The sequence below is a fragment of the Cydia splendana genome, chromosome 1 (assembly GCF_910591565.1).
Source record: "Cydia splendana chromosome 1, ilCydSple1.2, whole genome shotgun sequence".
Lineage (NCBI taxonomy): Eukaryota > Metazoa > Arthropoda > Insecta > Lepidoptera > Tortricidae > Cydia > Cydia splendana.
In genome coordinates, this window is record NC_085960.1 from 33,482,036 (window position 1) to 33,503,278 (window position 21,243).

A 21,243-nucleotide genomic window follows, 5' to 3' on the forward strand; every position below is an offset into this window, starting at 1 on the left:
ACGCTTATAAATGTTATGTTATTGCGTACGGTCAAAGAATTTGTGTGCCACTTTTAGTACCTAAATTGTCATAGAGATAATTAATCAATCAATCAATCAATAATCATTTATTTAGAACTAAAATCCAGGTAACATACTATCTAATACTTACATAAATCGAGGGTTAGTACAAACATGACATTAAAACTATTTTTATTTGGGAGGGATATAAGAACAGGGTTAAGAGCAAAAAGGAACGTCGTGGTTAAAATATTTTATATATTTATAATTTGAATCAAAAACATAAATTTCATCTCAAGGCTCCGTTGAATCGCCTGCTCTTGTGTCGGATTCGGCAGTTTGCCCCGGAACCTCCGAGGCACGAAACCCTTCGGTCAGAAGTCGGTGCACTCATGGTTTTAAATTAACCTCATCAACTATTTATCTTAGCAAAGTCATTAAGTAGTGAGCATATAACGCCTTGTTATATCCGCAATAGTTAACAAAGATGAGTTTGTTATGCTTCCGCACATTTATTTACAAATATACCGCACTATCGCTACCTACGTGAGTGATGTTGTTGATACTATTCTAATTGTGGGAGAGTCGATCGCGCTTGAGAACCAGATAAGGGTAAGGATAAGGTACTAGTGCTCGACATGCTAATGCCCAATAGATGACACCCCGCTGTCACCTCTATTGACAATTAATTAAGTTTCAAGATGACATGTACTGGGACCGCGTCGAGCACCAGTACCACCACCTTAGAGGACCTATTTACCGACAAAATCGAAAATTGAAACATTATCTGCCACTCTGACAGACAAAATTGAGGCTCTCGGTGTTGGATAATGTTAATGTGTTGAACTAAATGCAATAATCGCAAAACTGTAACGTGAAACTTAATTTTTATCCCGACCAATCATTACGGTCTCAAAAAAGGGGCAAATTCTATATACATTTCGCAATGTTCTGCCGCCAGAGTGCAGCACTAAGCTAGCTAGTAAACCATAGAGTAACTTATACATACTGTGCCTTTAACTGTTTTTTGACAAGTTTTCACAGACAGTGAAATATTATTAGAAGTATTAGAACAAATTAAATTAGTTACAAAAAATATTTTCAGTTAATAAAATATTAGGTACATTGATGCATCAAGGCGGTTTGTTAACAAGCGCCTACCGGGAAACGCGAAAATCGAAATTTAGTTATCTCCCTCTTTATCGCTCGAATATGCAAGATTGATAATATCTGAGGTTAGATAACGAAATTTCGATTTTCTTGTTTCGCGGTCACCCCCAGATTGTGATGGATTGTGGTAGCAGCGCCCCCTACGCAGAGTTCCGCGTAATATTCCCTATTGTAGCCATTGACATTCCGTCATACCCATATAGATCTTAGGGTATTTTTTATAATCTCTTCTCGTACCTACTTATATTGCTCTAAAAACTACTGGTTCATCCAATAACTAGACTCGCGACTAACTAGATGCGCACCAATCGGAACGTAAACGGCTCAAGTGTCAACACAATATGTTTATCTCTGTAAACATTTCTGATGCCCGTGGAGAATTGTATGTGCGTGTGCGCATATTGTTTCGGATTTATAAACATACTTGACATTTGAAAGATAAATGAGGATAGGAGCTGCTTGAGTACTGAGATTAATCAGTTTTTATGAGATAAGAATTTGGGAGTTAGGTATTTGTTTGTATTCAAAGATAAAATAATATATAAATATTTCTTTTTAAAATATGTAGCTTCTTTAGTAATTTCCTAATTTCTATTGGCTTTTCTTGGAACTCCTCGTAAACTACTAATAGGTAGGTATAAGCAAAAAGGTATAAGTATTTGTAGGTAAGTTGCTCTTAAGAAAATTTTAAGAATAGAATAGAACAGAATCGACTAATATAGTATTACAAATGCAAAGTTATTATAAACATCGTATTTCCTAGTCTTCTTAAATCTGTACATGTAATACCTAACAAAAATTACTAAACACCTAAGTAGGTTTTATTAGATTTGTTCTAAACATAAACGCAGTAGATTTATTCAATTAATATTGTCCTTGCAACAACTCAACAATATAATAAACATTCAATATCAGCCAATTAATGTCATGTAGCCAACACTCAAGAGCAGGTCAATCTAGGAGCCTACTCGAAAATTAAAATCTTTGATAGATCAGATTTCATTTTGACGCTTGGAGAGCCTTTACACCTCCAAATCTAATTAGTAGTAGATACGGCCAAGGAACTTTAATTTCAGTACAGTCAGCAGCTGTAGTCGCTAAGCTAGCGAGGTGTTCCAAATTACCTTGACGCGCTCTTATATTCTTAACAATAAAGCCGCGTCAAGATCATTTTGAACACCTCGCCCGCTTAGCAACTATCGCTGCTGACTGGACCATTTCGTACCTTGTCACAGTGACAACAAGCGACCCGCCCCGGTATAGTCATAGTCATAGTCATAGTCATTTATTTATAATATTTTAAATATTACATGTCAAGTTATTAGGTAATAGGTATTCAGTTTTTATATAACATTCAAATTAATTAAATAATCAGCTTAATTAAAATATCAGGATAGGTACAATGTCAACACTAGGGAATGCAAATCGGTTATTTTTTGTATGGAAATAACCGCGGTTTCGGTTAATAACCGATTATTTCCATACAAAAAATAACCGAAAATAACCGATTTGCATTCTCTAGTCAACACGCACACGCTTCGCACGGGTTAACAAATTATACACCTAAACGTTCCTCTTGAATCACTCTATTGATAGGTGAAAACCGCATGGAAATCCGTTCAGTAGTTTTTGAGTTTATCGTGAACATACAAACACACAAACAGACAGACGCGGCGAGGGACTTTGTTTTATAAAGCGTAGTGACAGTGATACTATGAGGTCCCTAATGTACGAAATGGTACAGAAATTAAATTCTTTGACTACGTACTAGTTTTTTTTTTATCTAACTTTTTTTTAAATTATTATTTGTATCTCCTTGGATATTACGGGCCTATTCATATTCATATTCAATTCTTTATTGCAGATAACAGATGATCCATATTAAATTAAAATAATTAAAATTACGTACACAATAATAAAACAATAAATAGGTACACTTAAAAATGATTAAAATAATAAAATTAAAAATTAAAGTATTCAGTCTTACACAAAAAATAAAAATAAAAGGTACCTACATTTTGGAATTACAAACACAAAATAAATAATAATAATAGTTAAAATTCAGTCAATTATTTACATGCAAACTATTCCAGTGTCTCGCTATGGGGGAGTCCAAACAGCTAGCGATCATACTCAGAATGCCGTTGTTACTCCCACGCACACGGCGCATGATGGAGGCGACCCGCTTTCGAACAATGGCATGGAAGCCGTCTACTCGCATTTCCGCAAACATGCCCGATGCGCTGCAGCACCTGGGTAGTCCCAACAGCATCCTGAGCGTGTTATTATATTGCACCCTTAAGGCACTGACTGCCCGCTGAGTATAGTTCACCCACAGGCAGCACGAATAAAAAGACTGGCAAAACGCCTTAAACAAAGTAATTTTAACTTCATTACTGCATCGCGCAAACCTGCGGGTCAACATATTCCCCCGAACAGCCAGCGCCCTACGCTCCCTCTCAATGTCCAGGTCATCCGAGAGACACTCCGTGACCCAGTGACCCAAGTACTTACTTAAATTTAGCGGTTCTTTTTAGTGGTACTCCATTCAACATAATATTCGGGACCCTATCCACTTTAAAACCGCGCGACTGAAATACGAGTACCTCACTCTTCGTCGTGTTGTAAAGTCCATGAGCCACCGCGTACCTCTCACATTTGCCAAGCAGCCTACTAACTGCACACGCAGAGGGCCCCAACAGCACCATATCGTCGGCATAGCTAATATTGTTCACCATTTTACCTGCCACACAACAGCCAACCCTGGTGCTGCTGAGATCTCCTATCAAGGCGTTCACATACAGATTGAAGAGTCGAGGAGATGATAATCCACCCTGCCTCACTCCACACTTCAAACTGTACTCCTCCGATAATGCATCTGCCCATCTTACGACATTCACCTGGTTCTTGTACCAATAATCAAAAATACCGATCACTTCATCTGGCAGGTTTGTTTCTGATCTTAGTTTATGCCACAGAAGCTCATAGGACACCATATCAAAAGCTTTAGATAAGTCCAAGAAACACGCGTATACTGGAGTTTTTCTCTCAGTATAGTACCGGACAGTATGCTTGAGACTTAAAATAGCTGCATCAGTCGACAGCCCAGGCTGAAAACCAAACTGAGCATCATGCAATTTAACATATTTACTAAGCTGTCGATCAAGCAGACCGTCCAGTACCTTGGCAATGGTAGTAGCTAGTGATATGGGCCTATAGTTGGAACTATCCGAATAGTCACCGGTTTTATTTTTGATTATTGGCACCACCACCGTTTCCATACACTCGTCCGGTAAGTAAGAGTGCCGTATACACAACGTATAAAACATGGACAATACGCGCGGCAGATGTACACCGGCATGTTTAAGGTGCTCAATACTTATGCTATCGTGACCCGGTGATCTCCCCTTCGACATACTACGTATGACAGAGGCGACCTCACCAGCTGAAAAGGTAATAAGTGGGCCCGACATGCACCTCAAACCTGTCCGAACGGTAGGAGACGTGATATGCAGTGGTTCAACTTTAAAGCTATCTTTAAACATATTAGCTATTTCCACCGGCCCACTGATACCATTAACATTGAGCGGGGCGCGCGGCTTAGGGTTGAGGCTATTAGTCTGCTTCCAGAAATTGCGGAAGTCCTTTTTAGCGTGTTGCTCTGCCAGAATATCCATCCTTATCTGTTCGGCATTGTCCTGGCACCACTTCAGCCTTGATTTAAATATACGCTTTGACTCCACCATGCGAGCGTAAAAAGGCCCACAAGACGGTTTCCCATACATCAACCAACACTGAAAATGGTGCCTGGCATCCCTATGAGCCAGATAAACAATTTAATTCCATAATCCCGGTTTTTTGATAGGCTTGCGTGGGGACACAGATCCAACACGTAGAGGCCCCTTGAAGAGCTTTTATCTCATGTAGAACGCCTGCTGGAACCCGTTCACAGGTGCAACAATAGACACCCATGAACCGGTCTCAGCAGGCATTGGGACTATTGTAGAAAAAGAGAAGAGTATACCGGTCTATGGATTAACAATAGAGACTTTAAATATCTGTTATGTTGTATTGTAGTTGTTTATTTTTAAGATTATTATACTCGTGAGTTTATACCCAGGTAACTAGCTGTTGTATTTATAAATGTCGTTCATTCGTTGTGGTCGTTGTTGTAATTTCATATCACTTTATGATGTCATTGTAAATGTTTTATTGACCTGTGAAAGCCCTCGTAATCTAGGTAGGTATAGTTTGTCAAAGGTTTGACTCATTTCAACCATAGACAAAGAGAATCATACTATTTTTGTCTTACACTAGTACTAGCACCCAAAAGAAAAGGATGACTATAGTTTTATTGGTCTTATTTACTGACAAATTTGGTTTGACCAACCATACCACCAAAATGTTTTTATTGGCATTTTCAGTTTTTGATAAGGACTTAAGTGACACGTGCCGCGTGTGATTGGTGCGCGCAAAATGCATTACGAGTCGAGTCATGCTCGCATCAGTCGCATCATATCAATAACGAGTCAAGCAAAGATCTTTAAATTTCAAATAGGCTTCGTTGACAGCTAATCGCTGACGTCCGTATAGGTTATCGCAGCGGTTGAGGAGGGGGGGAGAAGGGTCAGCAGTATCGCGGAAACGGGCCCTGTCGATCAACTAGGTCATTTAGCGGGTTGTCAGGACGTTTGTCAATGCGAAATAGCCTTAACCCTTCGTATGCATTTGACGAAAATTAGACACTGAATCAATTAACTTGAAATTGTAAATTACTGTCCAAATTGTATGGGCCATGTACGAGATAAGGCATTCCAAAGGTTAAAATTTGGTTAAGCTAAGGTTAGGAAAAATCTCTTCCCTTTATCCATAAAAGTTTACAAGCCTCAATTACTTTTTTTATGTTTGTGCCATCGGAAAGTTTCCAAAATTGCGAAATTCCCATATAGAAATATTTCGGAAACTTCTCGTATTTGTATGGGAATCGAAATTTTCCGTTTCTATTTTCAACTTCAATCACTTGTCATGCAAAAGTACGTCTAAGAATTCATAGAATACAGTTACTATGTAAATACAAATAGGTATATATATAGAATAACTGATCTTTGGAGCCAGTAAATGACGCAAAACCCCTGATAATTCGTATACGAATCAACATAACAATAAATAGAAAATACAGTTTCAACCACTAAACTACCATGCATAATTATTAATTAAGTTAATTTTGTTTGCCACTTCTATAAAAGAACGCATTCCCACTTTCTAAAAAAATCTAATCAAATATGTATTTAACTCTATAAAACACGGACTCTTAACCAGTGGGGAGATACTCCTGACTTCGGGCAAACTCGGCTCCGTTCGGCTCAGGATTCCTCCGAGCAATTATTAGGGTTGACACAACTTGACGTCCCTTTGCGTGACGCTACGTATAGATCACGACCATTATCTGACTTGAATGTTGACAACCCTCAATAGCCGAAAAGGATAGTGCTATAAGTTAGAAAGGGATATCATGATTCGACCCTGATTCTGTGCCTTAACTCAAGTAGCAATAATTTATTTTCAGGGTACAAAGAGATCCTCCATGGAGTCCACGGGCGCCTCCGGCCGCGGCAGCTGGTGGCCATCATGGGCCCTTCAGGCGCCGGCAAGTCTACATTGCTGGACGTGCTCTCAGGGTACAGGGTCACTGGGGTTGGAGGAGCGGTGTTCCTTAACGGCAGAGGCAGGATCATGAGTAAGTCTCACTTTTTCTACCATTGCTATTGGACAAATTGCTGTGTCCTTTGAACCGCTGACCTTTTCAGTCCCACGGGCGGAATATTGGGCCAGTAATGACAGTCAAAATTCAATTCTAAATTTAAAAGCTTAAGCTTGTTTTTTCGGTGGCAAATTATGATCCCGGGATGGGACGATGAGATTTCTCACTTGCTCAAGCAGTTGCCTTCGTAGTTATAGCCTGTCCGATTTCTAAGATCAAGTTCGCCATACATTTACTATGGCGTACTTGATCTTAGCGAAACGGACTGACTATACTTTAGTTTCAGCTCTGTCGTGAAATACATAGATTCGGGGTACGGTAACTTTGCACAAACTTGGCAATAATAATGCATACATATCCCTATAAGCTCCATACGTGACGTAGCACTTGCATGAAAACTTACCGTGGTCCGACTCTAAATCATTTCCATATTGCAATTCCAGAGCAATTCAAGAAGATGTCGTGCTACATACAGCAAGACGACCGGCTGCAGGGGCTGCTTACTGTAGGCGAAAACATGACCATGGCTGCCAACCTCAAACTACCCACCAAGATGGATAGCTACGAGAAGGGGGAGATCGTAAGTAAAGTTACTGTACATTCTAGCACATAATAAAATCATTTGTATGACGCATATTCAAGTAGAAACACTCCCCCACTTCTTTGACTCGACTTTCACTAAGTATTTAATAACTTCTGAAAAAACGGTAAAAGTTACAACAAAACTGCCAATGAACAATGGGTACCTAGTACCTATATTCGTTGTATACTGAAGTGTGTTACTAGGACTTATAGTTTTCAAGTTATATTCTCCTTTTTCAGATAGAAAATATTCTCACCAACCTCGGCCTCTACGAACACTCCAACACTCGCGCAGCACAGTTATCCGGCGGACAGAAAAAGAGGCTCTCCATAGCTCTAGAGCTTATTAACAACCCTCTTATTATGTTCCTCGATGAGCCCACTACGTAAGTAACTTCTTTACTAACTAATAGGTTATAAATAATAAGAATTGGGTTAGCTGTATGTGATTTCTTAGGTATGTTGTGGCCAGAATATAAATTTTGATAATCTCATGAAACCATCTTAGAATTGATCACGTCATGATAAATATGATTAGGTTAGGCTTGACTTTTTCATGATGTGGCCAACCGATCTTCATGATTGCCACATCATGAAATGATCAACTATAAGATCTGACCACGATGCATACAACTATTCTAACCAAGTATCCCAACTTTCTAGAGGCCTCGACAGTTCCTCGTGCACACAAGTAGTCCAGCTCTGCAGCAGCCTCGCCCGCCAAGGCCGCACGATCATCTGCACCGTCCACCAGCCTTCGGCCTCGCTTTTCGCGCTGTTCGACCAAGTATACGTGCTGGCCGCCGGACAGTGCCTCTACCAGGGCACCACACAGAACCTGGTGCCGTACTTGGATCAGACGGGCGTGCCTTGCCCCATCTACCACAATCCTGCTGATTATGGTAGGATATGAAGCTTCTTACCTAAACTTTTACAGCAAGGAGCATTCCACCAGATAGACGCTTTCGAAAACTAATCTTTAAGTTTTGGTTTGACACTGTCAAATTTAGTACCTAACCCAAAGAGTAGTAGTACATAAAATCCCAAATTAATAAGCCATAAATAATATTGACTTCAGTAATCGAGCTAGCATGCGGAGAATACGGCGAAGACAAAATCCAACTCCTAACAACCAAATCAGAGAACGGGCGAGCACTGAACTGGTTCGACAACCCTGAGTCCATCCCCAGCATGGAGGCTCTGAGGAAGCAGTTCCCCCTGAGCGTGCTAAAGGCCCAGGACAGGGGGACCAGCAATGAGGAGACGCCGCAGTCCAACCAGAGATCTGTACTGATCAGGACAGGGTTCCTTAAGGCTAAACGAGATGCTGTGAGTACTTTTCTTATCCACTCTCTTGCTTGATATCCTTCAGTGATAGATAGACAGATAGATGGCTAGATAAATCATTTAGATAGATAAATCATATATCTGTCGTAGTCAGATCGTATAATCCGCCGTATTACATTACGGCTAGCCGTTTTCAAAAACAGGGGCGTTTTGAAATGCGGCGGTTCGACGATTAGCCGGATTGTCATTGCGATACGTTCTTCAATAAGGCGGCCTACGTTTAGCCGCATCGTACTACTATTTTAGATTGTAGAGTGACCAGTTCTTTCGGTCGCCTACGTAACCGGAGTTTGACAATGTTTGCAGTTTAATTTATTTTTACCATGGTCCCACCGCACTACATGTGTTTCTTTTTCAAAACATTTCCTTCACAAATTAAATAGACGAAGCCCCGCAAGCGGGGCTCCTATTTCTGGGCGGTTTGCCCTTCGGGCATCTGAAGCTACCTAACGAACCTAACCTACTTACCTACCTACGCTTTTTCCCCCAAAGTGTAATGTTTTCACGGACGTCTCACTAAATCAATAGATAGGTAGGTTAGGTTCGTTAGGTAGCTTCAGATGCCCGAAGGGCAAACCGCTCAGAAATAGGAGCTCCGCGAAGCGGGGCTCCGTCTAGTTAAGTTGCGAAGGAAATGTTTTTTGAAAAGAAACAGTCCAACGAACTCCAGATTTGATGGACACCCCAGCGTTTGTCAGGCAGCGCCACGGGTGTTAAAAATGGGAACTAAAAACTGTCAAAGCGGCGGCTATTGACTCGATGTATTACATTACGGCTAGCAGTGTTGAAGAACGTATGGCGCCGAATTCGCCATTCTGGCGGATTCTCATTCAGCCGCATTCAATCCGGCTAATCGTTAAACGCCGCATTTCAAAACGCCTCTGTTTTTTAAAACGGCTAGCCGTAATGTAATACGGCGGATTATACGATCCGACTGCGACATATCTACGGCATCGTCTCATTTTGCAGACAATCAGTTGTACTTAATTGAAAAGGCTTATTAAAACTCATAACCTGTTATTACAATACAGAATAGGCCTCCAGCTGTCTTTAGTTTTCCTATATTAAGAAATGTCGAAACCAGAATGCTGTAGACATTTGTTGTAATACAGCAAGTATAAAACTTGAAGATTTTTGACTTAACTAGTATGACTTAGTAGTAAATTCGTCTGACTGACTGGCAATAGTCCTTACACTCTGACGAATGCTGCCTCTGCATGCATCCCATGACACAGGCAAGATCAGCGTCCGCTCGGTGTTCACCTAACATTTCATTAAATTATCAAAAATGCGTTGGTTTCGGCTCCGCGCACGCCTCCCAAACTTTTGGAAGAATTTCCGTTTACGGGGAAGGTGTAATAAAATATTTTAAATTGGACAGACCATGACCCACATCCGTGTCCTGGTGAACATCCTGGTGGGCATCATGCTGGGGAGCCTCTTCATCAACGCAGGCAACGAGGGTTCCAGGGTGCTGGAGAACTATAACCTGTTGTTCGCCATACTGATGCACCATATGATGTCGCCGATGATGCTGACCATTCTTACATGTGAGTTTTTCAAGTTCTTACATGTTTAGCTCAGAAAGACTACGAGCACCGTTATATTGGTACAAACAGCAACACTTCTAAGTGTACATCGGTGGACCTTATTACAAAAGTCCACCGATGTACAGTTAACAGTGTGGGCGATGGGAATGGGACTGCAGGTGGCCATTCTAATTTTCGTTTTACCTATATAAGTTTAGCGATTTTGGCCATTAGGTACTTTCATTTTCTGTAAGAGTAAGAGGCTTCTTCATTAGGCTATCAATCCCGATAGCTTTGTTCAATAAATAACTACTGTAAATATTCTTAATTACAGTAACTCGGTGGTCCTTGACTGTCTCCCGGTTATGTATGAAAACGATGCATTTACCACTGCGTTACCATCTTTTTACATTTAGTTCTGGCTGGTTTTGGTTAAATTTTTCTTACTCACTTAATATTTTATAATTTCTTCTTTCAGTCCCGTCAGAAATGTCGATCCTGTCCAAAGAACACTTCAACAGATGGTACTCATTGGGATCCTACTACATCTCCATAACTCTCGTCGACTTGCCCGTATCTGTAAGTACCCTTCATATATGTATTTTACCTACTTAATTTTATTTTTCTGAAGACAATGGCACGAACTGAAATCCTTTCAAATAATTCGAAATTGGGAAGAATACATAAAAAAGTAGCTCTTGTCTGCCTGTCACCTCTTCACATTTAAACCGCTGAACCCATTTAGATCAAATTTGGTACCCGTGGTGGCCCGGAAAGGACACAACACAGGATAGTTTTTACCAATCATCATCATCATTAGCGAAGTCGCGCGCAGAAGCTAGATCACCATAATTATTTTCCTAAAACGAAACTGTTACTTTCCAGGTGGTATCATGCTTCGTGTTCAGCGTGATAGTCTACATCATGTCATCGCAGCCGCTAGAGCTGACCCGATTCGCCATGTTTTTCGCCATCTCCATGTACACCGTCCTGGTGGCGCAGAGTTTCGGACTCATGATCGGAGCAGTCTTCAACGTGGTTGTGAGTATCATTATGTGCCTTATGATTTATGCCTTTTCCAAGGATCTTGACAATAACCCCGACTGAACATCTAGCGACCTTCACCAAGAAGGAGTTTTGACCGAAGAGTGTAATCTTCCGGCGGTTCAGCGGCCGCCTCCCTGACACTGCGGAGTTGTGAACTGCATCGCAGCCATAATTGTGTGTTTTTAGTTATAAGATATATTTTATAATAATATGTATGCTAGTTTTAATGTATTTATCTATGGGCCAATAGTTGCCTGAAAATAAATATTTTCATTCATTAATTCATAACCGGTCGTACGCTGCCTTAATCCAATGGTTCCCCGCGGTCTTTCTTACCTTATCTGGCTGCGTTCTCCAGTAACTATTCAAGAAATTCTCTGCCCCAGCAGTCATCGGTTCTACGATCAGTATGCCGTATGTGTTTGATATTCTCTCTTCTTTTCTTAAGAATTTGATAAAATAAATAAATAACGCTTTCTACGTGTATCTGAATTCGGTTAATTGTCACCGTCCAGATTGCCAAGCACTACATTTGCATAACTTCAACTTGCTTTACAGAACGGCACATTCCTGGGCCCGTCACTCTCTGTCCCAATGATGATGTTCGCCGGTTTCGGTGTGACGCTGCGAGACCTGCCCTCCTACCTGTATTGGGGATCCTACGTGTCCTACCTGCGCTATGGGCTCGAAGGACTGATCAACGCCATCTACGGGATGAATAGGCCCGTACTCGCCTGCGAGGATGAATTATATTGTCATTACAAGTGAGTAGTTACTGAAGGTTCTATGATCTTTAGCGTGACTAGCTATCCTCTGTACTGGGGATCGAACGTGCCCTACCTGATTTAAATGAAATTTGGCATGGAGATAGTTTGAGGCCCGAGGAGGGATAATATAAGATAGTTTTATCAATCATCATCCCACTCAGACGAAGTCGCGGGCAGAAGCGAATTCTCCATATTTTTATCTCCATGATAATTCTGTCAAACCATATATTTTTTTCTTTTTTTTTCAGGTATCCCAGCAAGTTTTTGAAGGAGATTGCGATGCGATCCGACATGTTCTGGTGGGACATCCTCGCTCTGACCGTCAATGTTGTCGTTCTAAGAATACTGGCCTTCGTATTACTAAAATGGAAACTAAACGCAGTGCGATAAAATATGTTTGTACTGAATATTTGTGTAAATTGGTCGGGTAGTAGGTGTAGATACCAGTCTAGCTCTAAATTATGTGACAAGTGACAATTATTTAATACTAGCGACCCGCCCCGGCTTAACTTATACACCTTCCTCAAGAATCACTCTAATGACAGGTGAAAACCACATGAAAATCCGTAAACTCGAAAACTAAGTTTATCGCGAAATACACACACACAAACAGACAGACGCGGCGGGGTAGGTACTAAGCTGTGTTTTATAAGGTGTAGTAATTTAGTCTAAAATTGCCGAAAAGAACTGGTAGCAAGTAGCTGTATTAGAAACAAATTTATTTAAGTGTTATTAGAATAAATAAGTGCATCTTTGAAATTTCTGAACCAAGTTAAGTAATTTGTTAATTTGATGTGATATAAAAAAGTGACACAAAATAATCTATTGTAGTAGGAAATGAAGCTGAAGCTTCTCGATAAAAATCATTCCATTATAATAAAAAAAAAGAAATTTTGATTGTAAGGTTTATTCCAATGGAAAATGTGATGGTTAGATTTTTAATCTGTGATATTATTCCATGATATATTTTTTTTGTTATACTACTTCTACTTCGTAGTTTTGTGTCAATCAAAGACAATATGTGTATTGAAGCGTCTATTGTATGCCAATTCTTTTTACATTCCTTGACATTTAACAGCCTATACGTTGACATTTACCGACTATGACAAAAGAAGAATAAGCATTAAATTTCTTTTTTTACATGGTGAAGACGCAAGGATTAGGGTTAGGTATCTACTTCTAGATAGTTCGCTAAGAAAGTACTTGCCTAAATTATACTTCCAAAGATTAAGTGGTAAAGTATACCTCTTTTACTATTAAGTGTAAATTGTTGAAGAGTTGAGGCTCAGTACGGTTACCATCAGTTTGTCACTGACATAAACGCCGTCGAGAACGTAATTTACTTTCTATACATCCCGTTTGCACTAATATGCGAGTGCGAGCGAGATGTATAGAAAGTAAATTACGTTCTCGACGGCGTTTATGTCAGTGACAAACTGATGGTAACCGTACAGGTCACATGTTTTTAAAGTTAAAGTAATATACGCTTAGGTATATTAGTTTTAAATGTATACGACGAAACATGTTAATTAAGTAGTAATAATTTTGGAGCGCCTTTAAATATACAAACAAATCTGTAGTTTTGTATAGACATTAAGAGTCTCACGGACCCTTTGCCATAAAGCCGCTCCCATACAATACAATCTTTGCTCTAAGCATACAATAGAAGTTACGCTCTCATTTTAATAGTACATAGTTACAAGCTGAAACAACATGAAACTTGGAATAAACATAATTAGTTTATATTGCTAAATATTGTAATACAGATAAAAACAGTGTGTTTACCAGCTCTAGGTACATACCTGAAGTCCTAGTGAAAAAGGGTACAAGTCACGTGCAGCTCACGTGTAAAAGGGCATAAGTGTTACGTGGAACTTACGCCCTTTTACAACTGCGCTGCCTGAGACTTGGACCCTTATTCTCTAGGGCCACAATTACTTTCTTTATATTACAATTATTAGCAATATAATTATGCTAGTCGAATTTCCGTGCCAACTTGCCAAGTTTCATGTCAATTCCGTAAAAGATGACTCACGCTACACCGGGCCGTACCCGGGCCATTTTATTTAAAGTTGTCCCCCACACGTTTTTTTCAAAATTGGGATTTCTTATGTTATTTCTACTGAGAATCATGAGCTCTTTTGATCCTAATAGGAGAAAAAAGTGTCCCAAGATTTCCATACATTTTTCGATCTTTCCATTCCGAAACCGCCATACAAAGTCTATGAAAAAATGGTAACGGAATGGGAAAATAACCTTGGGACACTTTTTTTCTCCTATTAGGATAGAAAGAGCTTGTGATTCTGAGTAGAAATAACATAAAAAAATCCCAATTTTGAAAAAAATGTCTAGGGGACAACTTTAAATAAAATGGCCCTGGTCCGGGCCGAGGCGTCCGACACGTCATTTTCTATGACGGCTGATCAGTGATCACGTGGTGCTATCCATAGAAAACGAAGCTCCGGAAGCTCCGGCCCGGCCCCGGCCCGGTCTAACGTAAGTCATCCTTTAGTCGTTTTAAAATGAGAGCGTCACGTCGATTGTATGGCGGCGGCTAGGTTCGTGTGACTCTTAAATACTAGGTATGGTTAGTATTTTTAGGTAGTTTTCGAAGTTTATGTTTTACATAATTTAATTGTACCTACATCGTCTGTAGGAGTAATGTATGCACACGTCTGTGCTTATTTCCTATATTTTGTTTGATATTCTAGATATATTAGCTGCTCAATTATATTATTTATTATTGTATAGGTTAAAATATTTATAATAGGGGAACTTGTCAAGACATTTTTATAACTTTTGTACAAAAAATACGTTTCCTGGTAACTTTTTATAATTATCAATAAACATTATAAACCTATAATTGTCTTTTATTCAGACTTAATACGACCCCGACACTATCATTAGTAATGACATGAAATTTCATGACGCTCCAGCGTTTGGTACAGTCAGATCATGACATTCTTAAATCTCCCCACACACTTATCAGTATTTCTATCAGTATTTAAACATCATTACTTTTCACGGGGAATTTTAAGTTATTATTTTCCTAACCGTTCTTAGTTATGTTGTAGTGTACGCTTTGAAGAACACAAATCAAGACATTATTCAATCATCGATTCAAATATTTCTAACCTGTCGTAACTATACTATACTGTGGCAACTCTATGCCCGATGAGCCAGAAAAATGCAGAAAAAGAAATAGGTAATTAAAAAGAATATTAATTTAGTTTCAACCTTTTCGTGCTTGCGTGCGTCATCACTGTGTGAAAGATTGGTAGTTAAAAAATATATCCAAATATTTTTTTTTATTCTTACCACGAACCGGAAATCAAACTATTCTTAAAGTACAATCAGCATCATATAGTAGGTAGCATCCAAAGTATTCAAATAGTTCGGTACGCCATACATATAGGTATATGGTGTACCGAACTATTTGAATACTTTGGATGCTACCTACTATACGACGCTGACTGTTTTAAATGAGACCGTAACCACAGAATAATTAATAGTAAGTACTACCGTACAGAAAAGAAACTTCCTACAAAAACGAAGTTTGACAGCGGTTCAGGGTCGAATCATGCTGTCCCTTTCTAATATATGGCACTATCCCTTTCGGCTATTTAGGGTTGTCAAAAATCAAGTGATTATCTTATCTGTGGTCGTGCACGCAAAAGGAAGTCAAGTGGTGCCAACCCTAATAATTGCTCGGAGCAATGCTGAGCCGAGCGGAGCCGAGTTTGACCGAAGTCAGGAGTTTCGCACCCCTTCCGTAACTTCGATTGTATAGGAGCGGCTGTTTGTCAAAAACAATCTATAAAAAATCTAGGACATATTTTGCTACCTATCACATTACCATATATCGGTAGACTACGTAACATGGATTATTCCAACACAGACAATCTTACACGGGTATTAAGCGAATTATAAATAATGCATTATCTATTATGCATTATCAATATTATCATTAAACCGGTTAATTTTTATGATAAATATATTATGTTGATTTAATATTAAGCGAAAGATAAACTGCTAATCAGTCACTTAAACCACCAAGAAGGGGATGTATTAGTGAAAGTAAAAAAAATGATTTTTCAAATAATTTTATTCGTGTTTTTTGTAAGCGTGGAGAGTAAAATCGAGAATTTTGTTCAGAGATTTGCATACGACTATGAGTTATACGAAAATGTTTTGGATCCAGAACTGTGTCAACGACATTTACGTGAAATGGATACGTTTGAATGTAAGTATGTATTTCCATCGTGACTATTGAAAGTCCAGCTACCTATCACTTTACTAAACGCACGGAACAACGTCAAGCTCTCTAGTTTTACGAGCACACTTTTGACAATACCGAAATCATTATTTTCATGGATTGAAGGTATTTTTTTCATGAAGAAGTATGTACGTACCGATTTTTACCCGACTTACTAGGAAAATTAATATAAATGGAAGGGTACGATTTTGATAGCTTAGTGACGATGGGAAAACAGGCTGTATTTAAAAATTTCCAAAAATATGTAGGTACTATGTTTTATTAACGGCTATAACGTACTACTCTGACAAAAAAAAGTTGAAACATTTTTTTGGGCGATGAACAATTAAATATTTAATGGAAATACTGTGTCAAAAAATAGTAATCAAAAATTTTGGTAAGACTGAAATATTCACCCCTTTCCCAAAAGGTTTTAACTACAATTTACTATTAGGTAATTATTAGGTCATTACCTATGAAATTGGCGTTTTGTTCGGAGAATTTCAACGAAACACGAATTTCCATACAATTAATTTTGCGGATATTTTTTTGATGGCTAATTCAAACCAAACAAAATTTTTCCAGTAATTTTTGACACCTTTAAGGTATGTTTTCAATATCTCCATTTCTTGAAAATTGGTACCATTAGAAAAATATAAGTAATTTTAATACTCGAACCGACAGCACATGAAAAGACCTATTTTCAAGGCTTAATTCTGAACACTTAACAATAAAAAATAACAATTAATTGTATGTAAAATCGTTGTTTATTGAGTGCACTGTAGTTTTATTGTAATTGTGTATGTACTTTTGTAAAAAAAAAAAACTAGGATCAGACTTATATCTATGAACAAAAACGCCAATTTCATAGGTAAGGACCTAATAATTACGTTTAATTTTATGGTTATATACGGGGGATGAGCAATATGAGCATATGTCTTTATTACTGAGTCATGGGCATTTTCTATGTATTTAGGTATGTATTTATTATATACATACATAGATAGGGATATATCGTGGAGAACCATTTTGGAGGGCGTACCGAGTGGTCGTGCCCAGAGCGAACAAATAAGCCTCATAAAGGCCCAGTGAAACAATAGCACCCATTGCCAGATGGTCGAGCTATCGCCACGTTAACACCTAAGAGCCGGCTCACGCTAACCATAGCTTTCTCGACGCTTGCTTACTCAATTCCAGCATTCCGTGAAAGTGTTTATAGTTTCGTTTATCAGTGCATCCCAATTATATAATATTTAAGTGAAGTGCGTTAATCTGTGTGCGGTCCGTGCCTACGCAAGCCAAACGCGACGATCGTACTAGTGGCCCGGCCAACGAAAGAAAAGTCTTCTAGAAATCGATTTTCCTCATGTCGTCTCGGATATGGATGAATATAGTATCGACGCATTCAGTGTAATGCCCTGAATACAAATATATGAGATGACAAGCGCGAAAGTAGTGGGGGTAGTTGCTGTGACGTCATAAAGTCGGCAGTACAAACCTTTTTTTTCTTCTAATTGCTCTAAATTGAAAATGGCTGAATGGATTCGTCCAAAATATATACCAAGTGACTGTGAATATCTTCTATATAATGTTAAAAAATAATTAACCAGATATATCAAAAAATAAGAAAAGTACATCAACTTGAAAAAAGTATAATTTTCTGTTACATTAAACTGCAACTATTATTAAAACAAACAAAAGACCCGACAGTTCGACATATATTTTTGAAATGGTATTTTTACTAGCTTTCATTTGGTACCCATATTGCTATAGTAAGGAAAAAAAAACAATCCCCCCCCTCCAGTTTTATATTAGCGGGCGCCATTCTCAAAATGTATATAGCCTATGTCACTACCACAATTCTGACGAATTCAACCACACCTCATATGTCAAAAATGGCGCCGGCTAAATAAAAAATGGAGGGGGTGGGGTATTGTGTTTTTTTTCTTACTATAGCAATATGGGTACCAAATGAAAGCTAGTGAAAAGACCATTTCAAAAATATATGTAAACTGTCGGGTTTTTTGTTTGTTTTAATAATAGTTGCAGTTTAATGTAACAGATAATTATACTTTTTCAACTTGATGTACTTTTCTTATTTTTTTATATATCTGATTAATTATTTTTTAACATTATATAGAGAATATTCACAGTCATTTGGTATGTATTTTAGACTAATCCATTTAGCCATTTTCAATTTAGAGCACTTGAAAGTCAACAGTGGATTGTGAAATTTTTGAACGTTTTCTAATATTTTTATAGACCAAGTATTGTAAATGTTACAGTATGTTATATATTTGTGATCTACTCACAAAGCCCTTTTATTTGGTACCCCATATGGTATGTTTAAAAGAAACTAAAAAAAAAGTTTGTACTGCAGACTTTATGACGCCACAGCAACTACCCCCACCACTTTCGCGCTTGTCATCTCATATATTTGTGTTCAGGGCATTACACTGAATGCATCGATACCATATTCACCCATATCCGAGACGACATGAACGAAACCTAACCTAAAACCTGAAATTACGGCCCGCTATACGATTGCTGCAGCATCAGCAATCCAACGTCGCGACGCGGTGACTGTCGTCCCCGCCTACACCACGGCCAAATTTGGTGAGGTCGCTCCAAATCTGCTCAAAGGCTAGATGTGCCCAAGTACTAAGCCTAAATTCCTACCCTAAGTAGCTAGGCCCATAATACCACACTGATCTAGAGGTACATAATAACTAGACATTTTGACTTGACTACTCATCGACAATCGCCCGATAATCTTAATACCCTTAAATAAGCGAATAAATAACATAGGAAGACACACGTAGGTATCACCTTCAACCGACTAACAGTAGTTAGCACTCCATAAACAGTATAATATAGATCAAATATAGATCAGGTATTGCACATAGGCTAATATCTTGCAATCGCACCTAGGAAAACACAGTTTTAGAATATAGAATTCACTAGTTCATTACTATTTCAGATACCTATTAAACGCACCTATCTCCATAGATGTAAGTAAATTGAGGTAGATATGGTACCAGGCGCACGATCGTGAGCCATTAAATATAGGTTCCGGAACCTATATTTAGTTAGTCGTATGGGTGACGCCAACCTGTCAAGTTGTCAAAATCGTTGGATCAAGTTTTAGTTTTGTCAACTATGAACGTCACACGTCTACATAAATAAAAGGTCATTGCCTATCTCGCAACTGCACGTAAGAAAAATCTAGAAATAAAATTAGGGCACTTATTTCAGTACATTGAATTTATTTCAGTTAAATACCTAGTTTCTTCTAATCTAGTAGCGATGCATTATTTTGCTAGCTTTAATTTACACCACCACCTACTGGGCTTAGCTTCTGCCGCGATCATATCGTTTTAGGTAAGGAAGGCAGATCACTTACCTACTATTTAGTTTATTTCAGTTATATAAGGTATATAAGTAGTAGTAGTGTAAGTAGTCCACCACCTACACCTACCTACTAGTTTATTTCAGTTACATACCTAGTCTCATCTAATCTAGCTTTAGTGACGCCTTATTTTGTTAGCCTTTATTTCAGCACCTCTAGCTACCACCATCGAGTCAGCTTTGGCTCAAAGCGCGATTATATTGTACTAGCGAAAGCAGAAATAATTTTGTCAGTTTTTATTTACGAACTTAGTTTTGTTCTATTGATCTGCATTAAAAAAGAATAAATTATTCTACCTTATTAATCGTATATGTATATGTATATGCGGTCAGTATATAACGCAAGATTACGGGTACACTACATAATTCCGAAATATTTTATGCCGAATTTTAAAATATCGAATATGATTATTCCGATTTTCAAATGATCGACCCATCAAAATTCCGATTGTCGTAATTTCCGAACGATGAAAATCACGAAGCTTTATATTTTCGAATAATAAAACCGTCGATTTTTTAAATTCCGAACCACATAATTCCGAATATAACAATTCCGATAGGGAGAAACACCGAATTTAACATTTACGATTTTTGATATCACGAATTCCGAATTGTCATAATTCCGAAATTTTGAATTCCGATTTGACATGATTCCTATTTTTTTAATTCCGAATAACGATATTCCGAATTTGTTGTTAATAAATAAAGGTACCTACGTTTCTACGGGCGGTAGCAGTTCTAACGTAACCTACACCTGCTTTTTTAAAAACAGTTATTTACTGTAGGGGTCGCAGTTCTAACCTAACCTATACCTACTTTTCTGTAAGCAGTAAGTTTCTAGGGGAGGGAGGGTCGCAGTTCTAACCTAACCTACACCTACTTTTCTAGTAGCAGTTGGTTTCTGTAAAGGTCGCAGTTCTAACCCAGGGGTCTCCAAACTTTTTTACCTGAGGGCCATATTGCGCCTCAGAAACTTTCGCGCGGGCCACTGTCGGTTTTTGCGCCGGGGGAGGGTGTCTGGTTGCTGCTGTTAGGAACAGTTCCATTCTCAATGAATGCTGAACCCCTGGAGCCTGGCTCCCGCGGGCCGGACAGTGGGCACTCGCTTTGGGTGTCGGCGGGCCGGATTGGAACGCGTCGCGGGCCGGATTTGGCCCGCGGGCCGGGGTTTGGAGACCCCTGTTCTAACCTAACCCACTTTTCAAGTAACAGTTGGTTTCTGTGAAGGTCGCAGTTCTAACCTAACCCACTTTTCTAGTAGCAGTTGGTTTCTGTAAAGGTCGCAGTTCTCACCTAACCTAACCTACTTTTCTAGTAGCAGTTGGCTTCTGTGAAGGTCACAGTTCTAACCTAACCTAACCCACTTTTCTAGTAGCA

The 21,243-nt window shown here is 38.8% G+C and overlaps 1 protein-coding gene and 1 long non-coding RNA gene across 3 annotated transcripts in view; one reads left to right on the top strand and one right to left on the bottom strand.

The window, feature by feature from the left end:
• The window catches only part of LOC134793827 (ATP-binding cassette subfamily G member 4), a 40,336-nt gene extending 27,242 nt beyond the window's left edge, over nucleotides 1-13,094 (top strand). Inside the window, exons 2-12 of one of the 2 annotated variants that reach the window (XR_010144589.1) lie at nucleotides 6,737-6,907; nucleotides 7,375-7,511; nucleotides 7,754-7,899; nucleotides 8,177-8,415; nucleotides 8,592-8,842; nucleotides 10,242-10,410; nucleotides 10,868-10,968; nucleotides 11,275-11,430; nucleotides 11,995-12,200; nucleotides 12,452-12,689; nucleotides 12,865-13,094. Coding sequence is in view for 1 of the 2 variants with exons in the window: in XM_063765530.1 (XP_063621600.1) it covers nucleotides 6,737-6,907; nucleotides 7,375-7,511; nucleotides 7,754-7,899; nucleotides 8,177-8,415; nucleotides 8,592-8,842; nucleotides 10,242-10,410; nucleotides 10,868-10,968; nucleotides 11,275-11,430; nucleotides 11,995-12,200; nucleotides 12,452-12,593 (1,718 nt within the window). In the remaining variant the exon portion in view is untranslated. Of the gene's footprint in view, nucleotides 1-6,736; nucleotides 6,908-7,374; nucleotides 7,512-7,753; nucleotides 7,900-8,176; nucleotides 8,416-8,591; nucleotides 8,843-10,241; nucleotides 10,411-10,867; nucleotides 10,969-11,274; nucleotides 11,431-11,994; nucleotides 12,201-12,451 lie in introns of both variants that reach the window. The other variant, XM_063765530.1, reaches the window with a different exon arrangement.
• Nucleotides 1-21,243, bottom strand: part of LOC134793947 (uncharacterized) — a 129,290-nt gene that overhangs the window by 69,201 nt on the left and 38,846 nt on the right. The window lies entirely within an intron of this gene.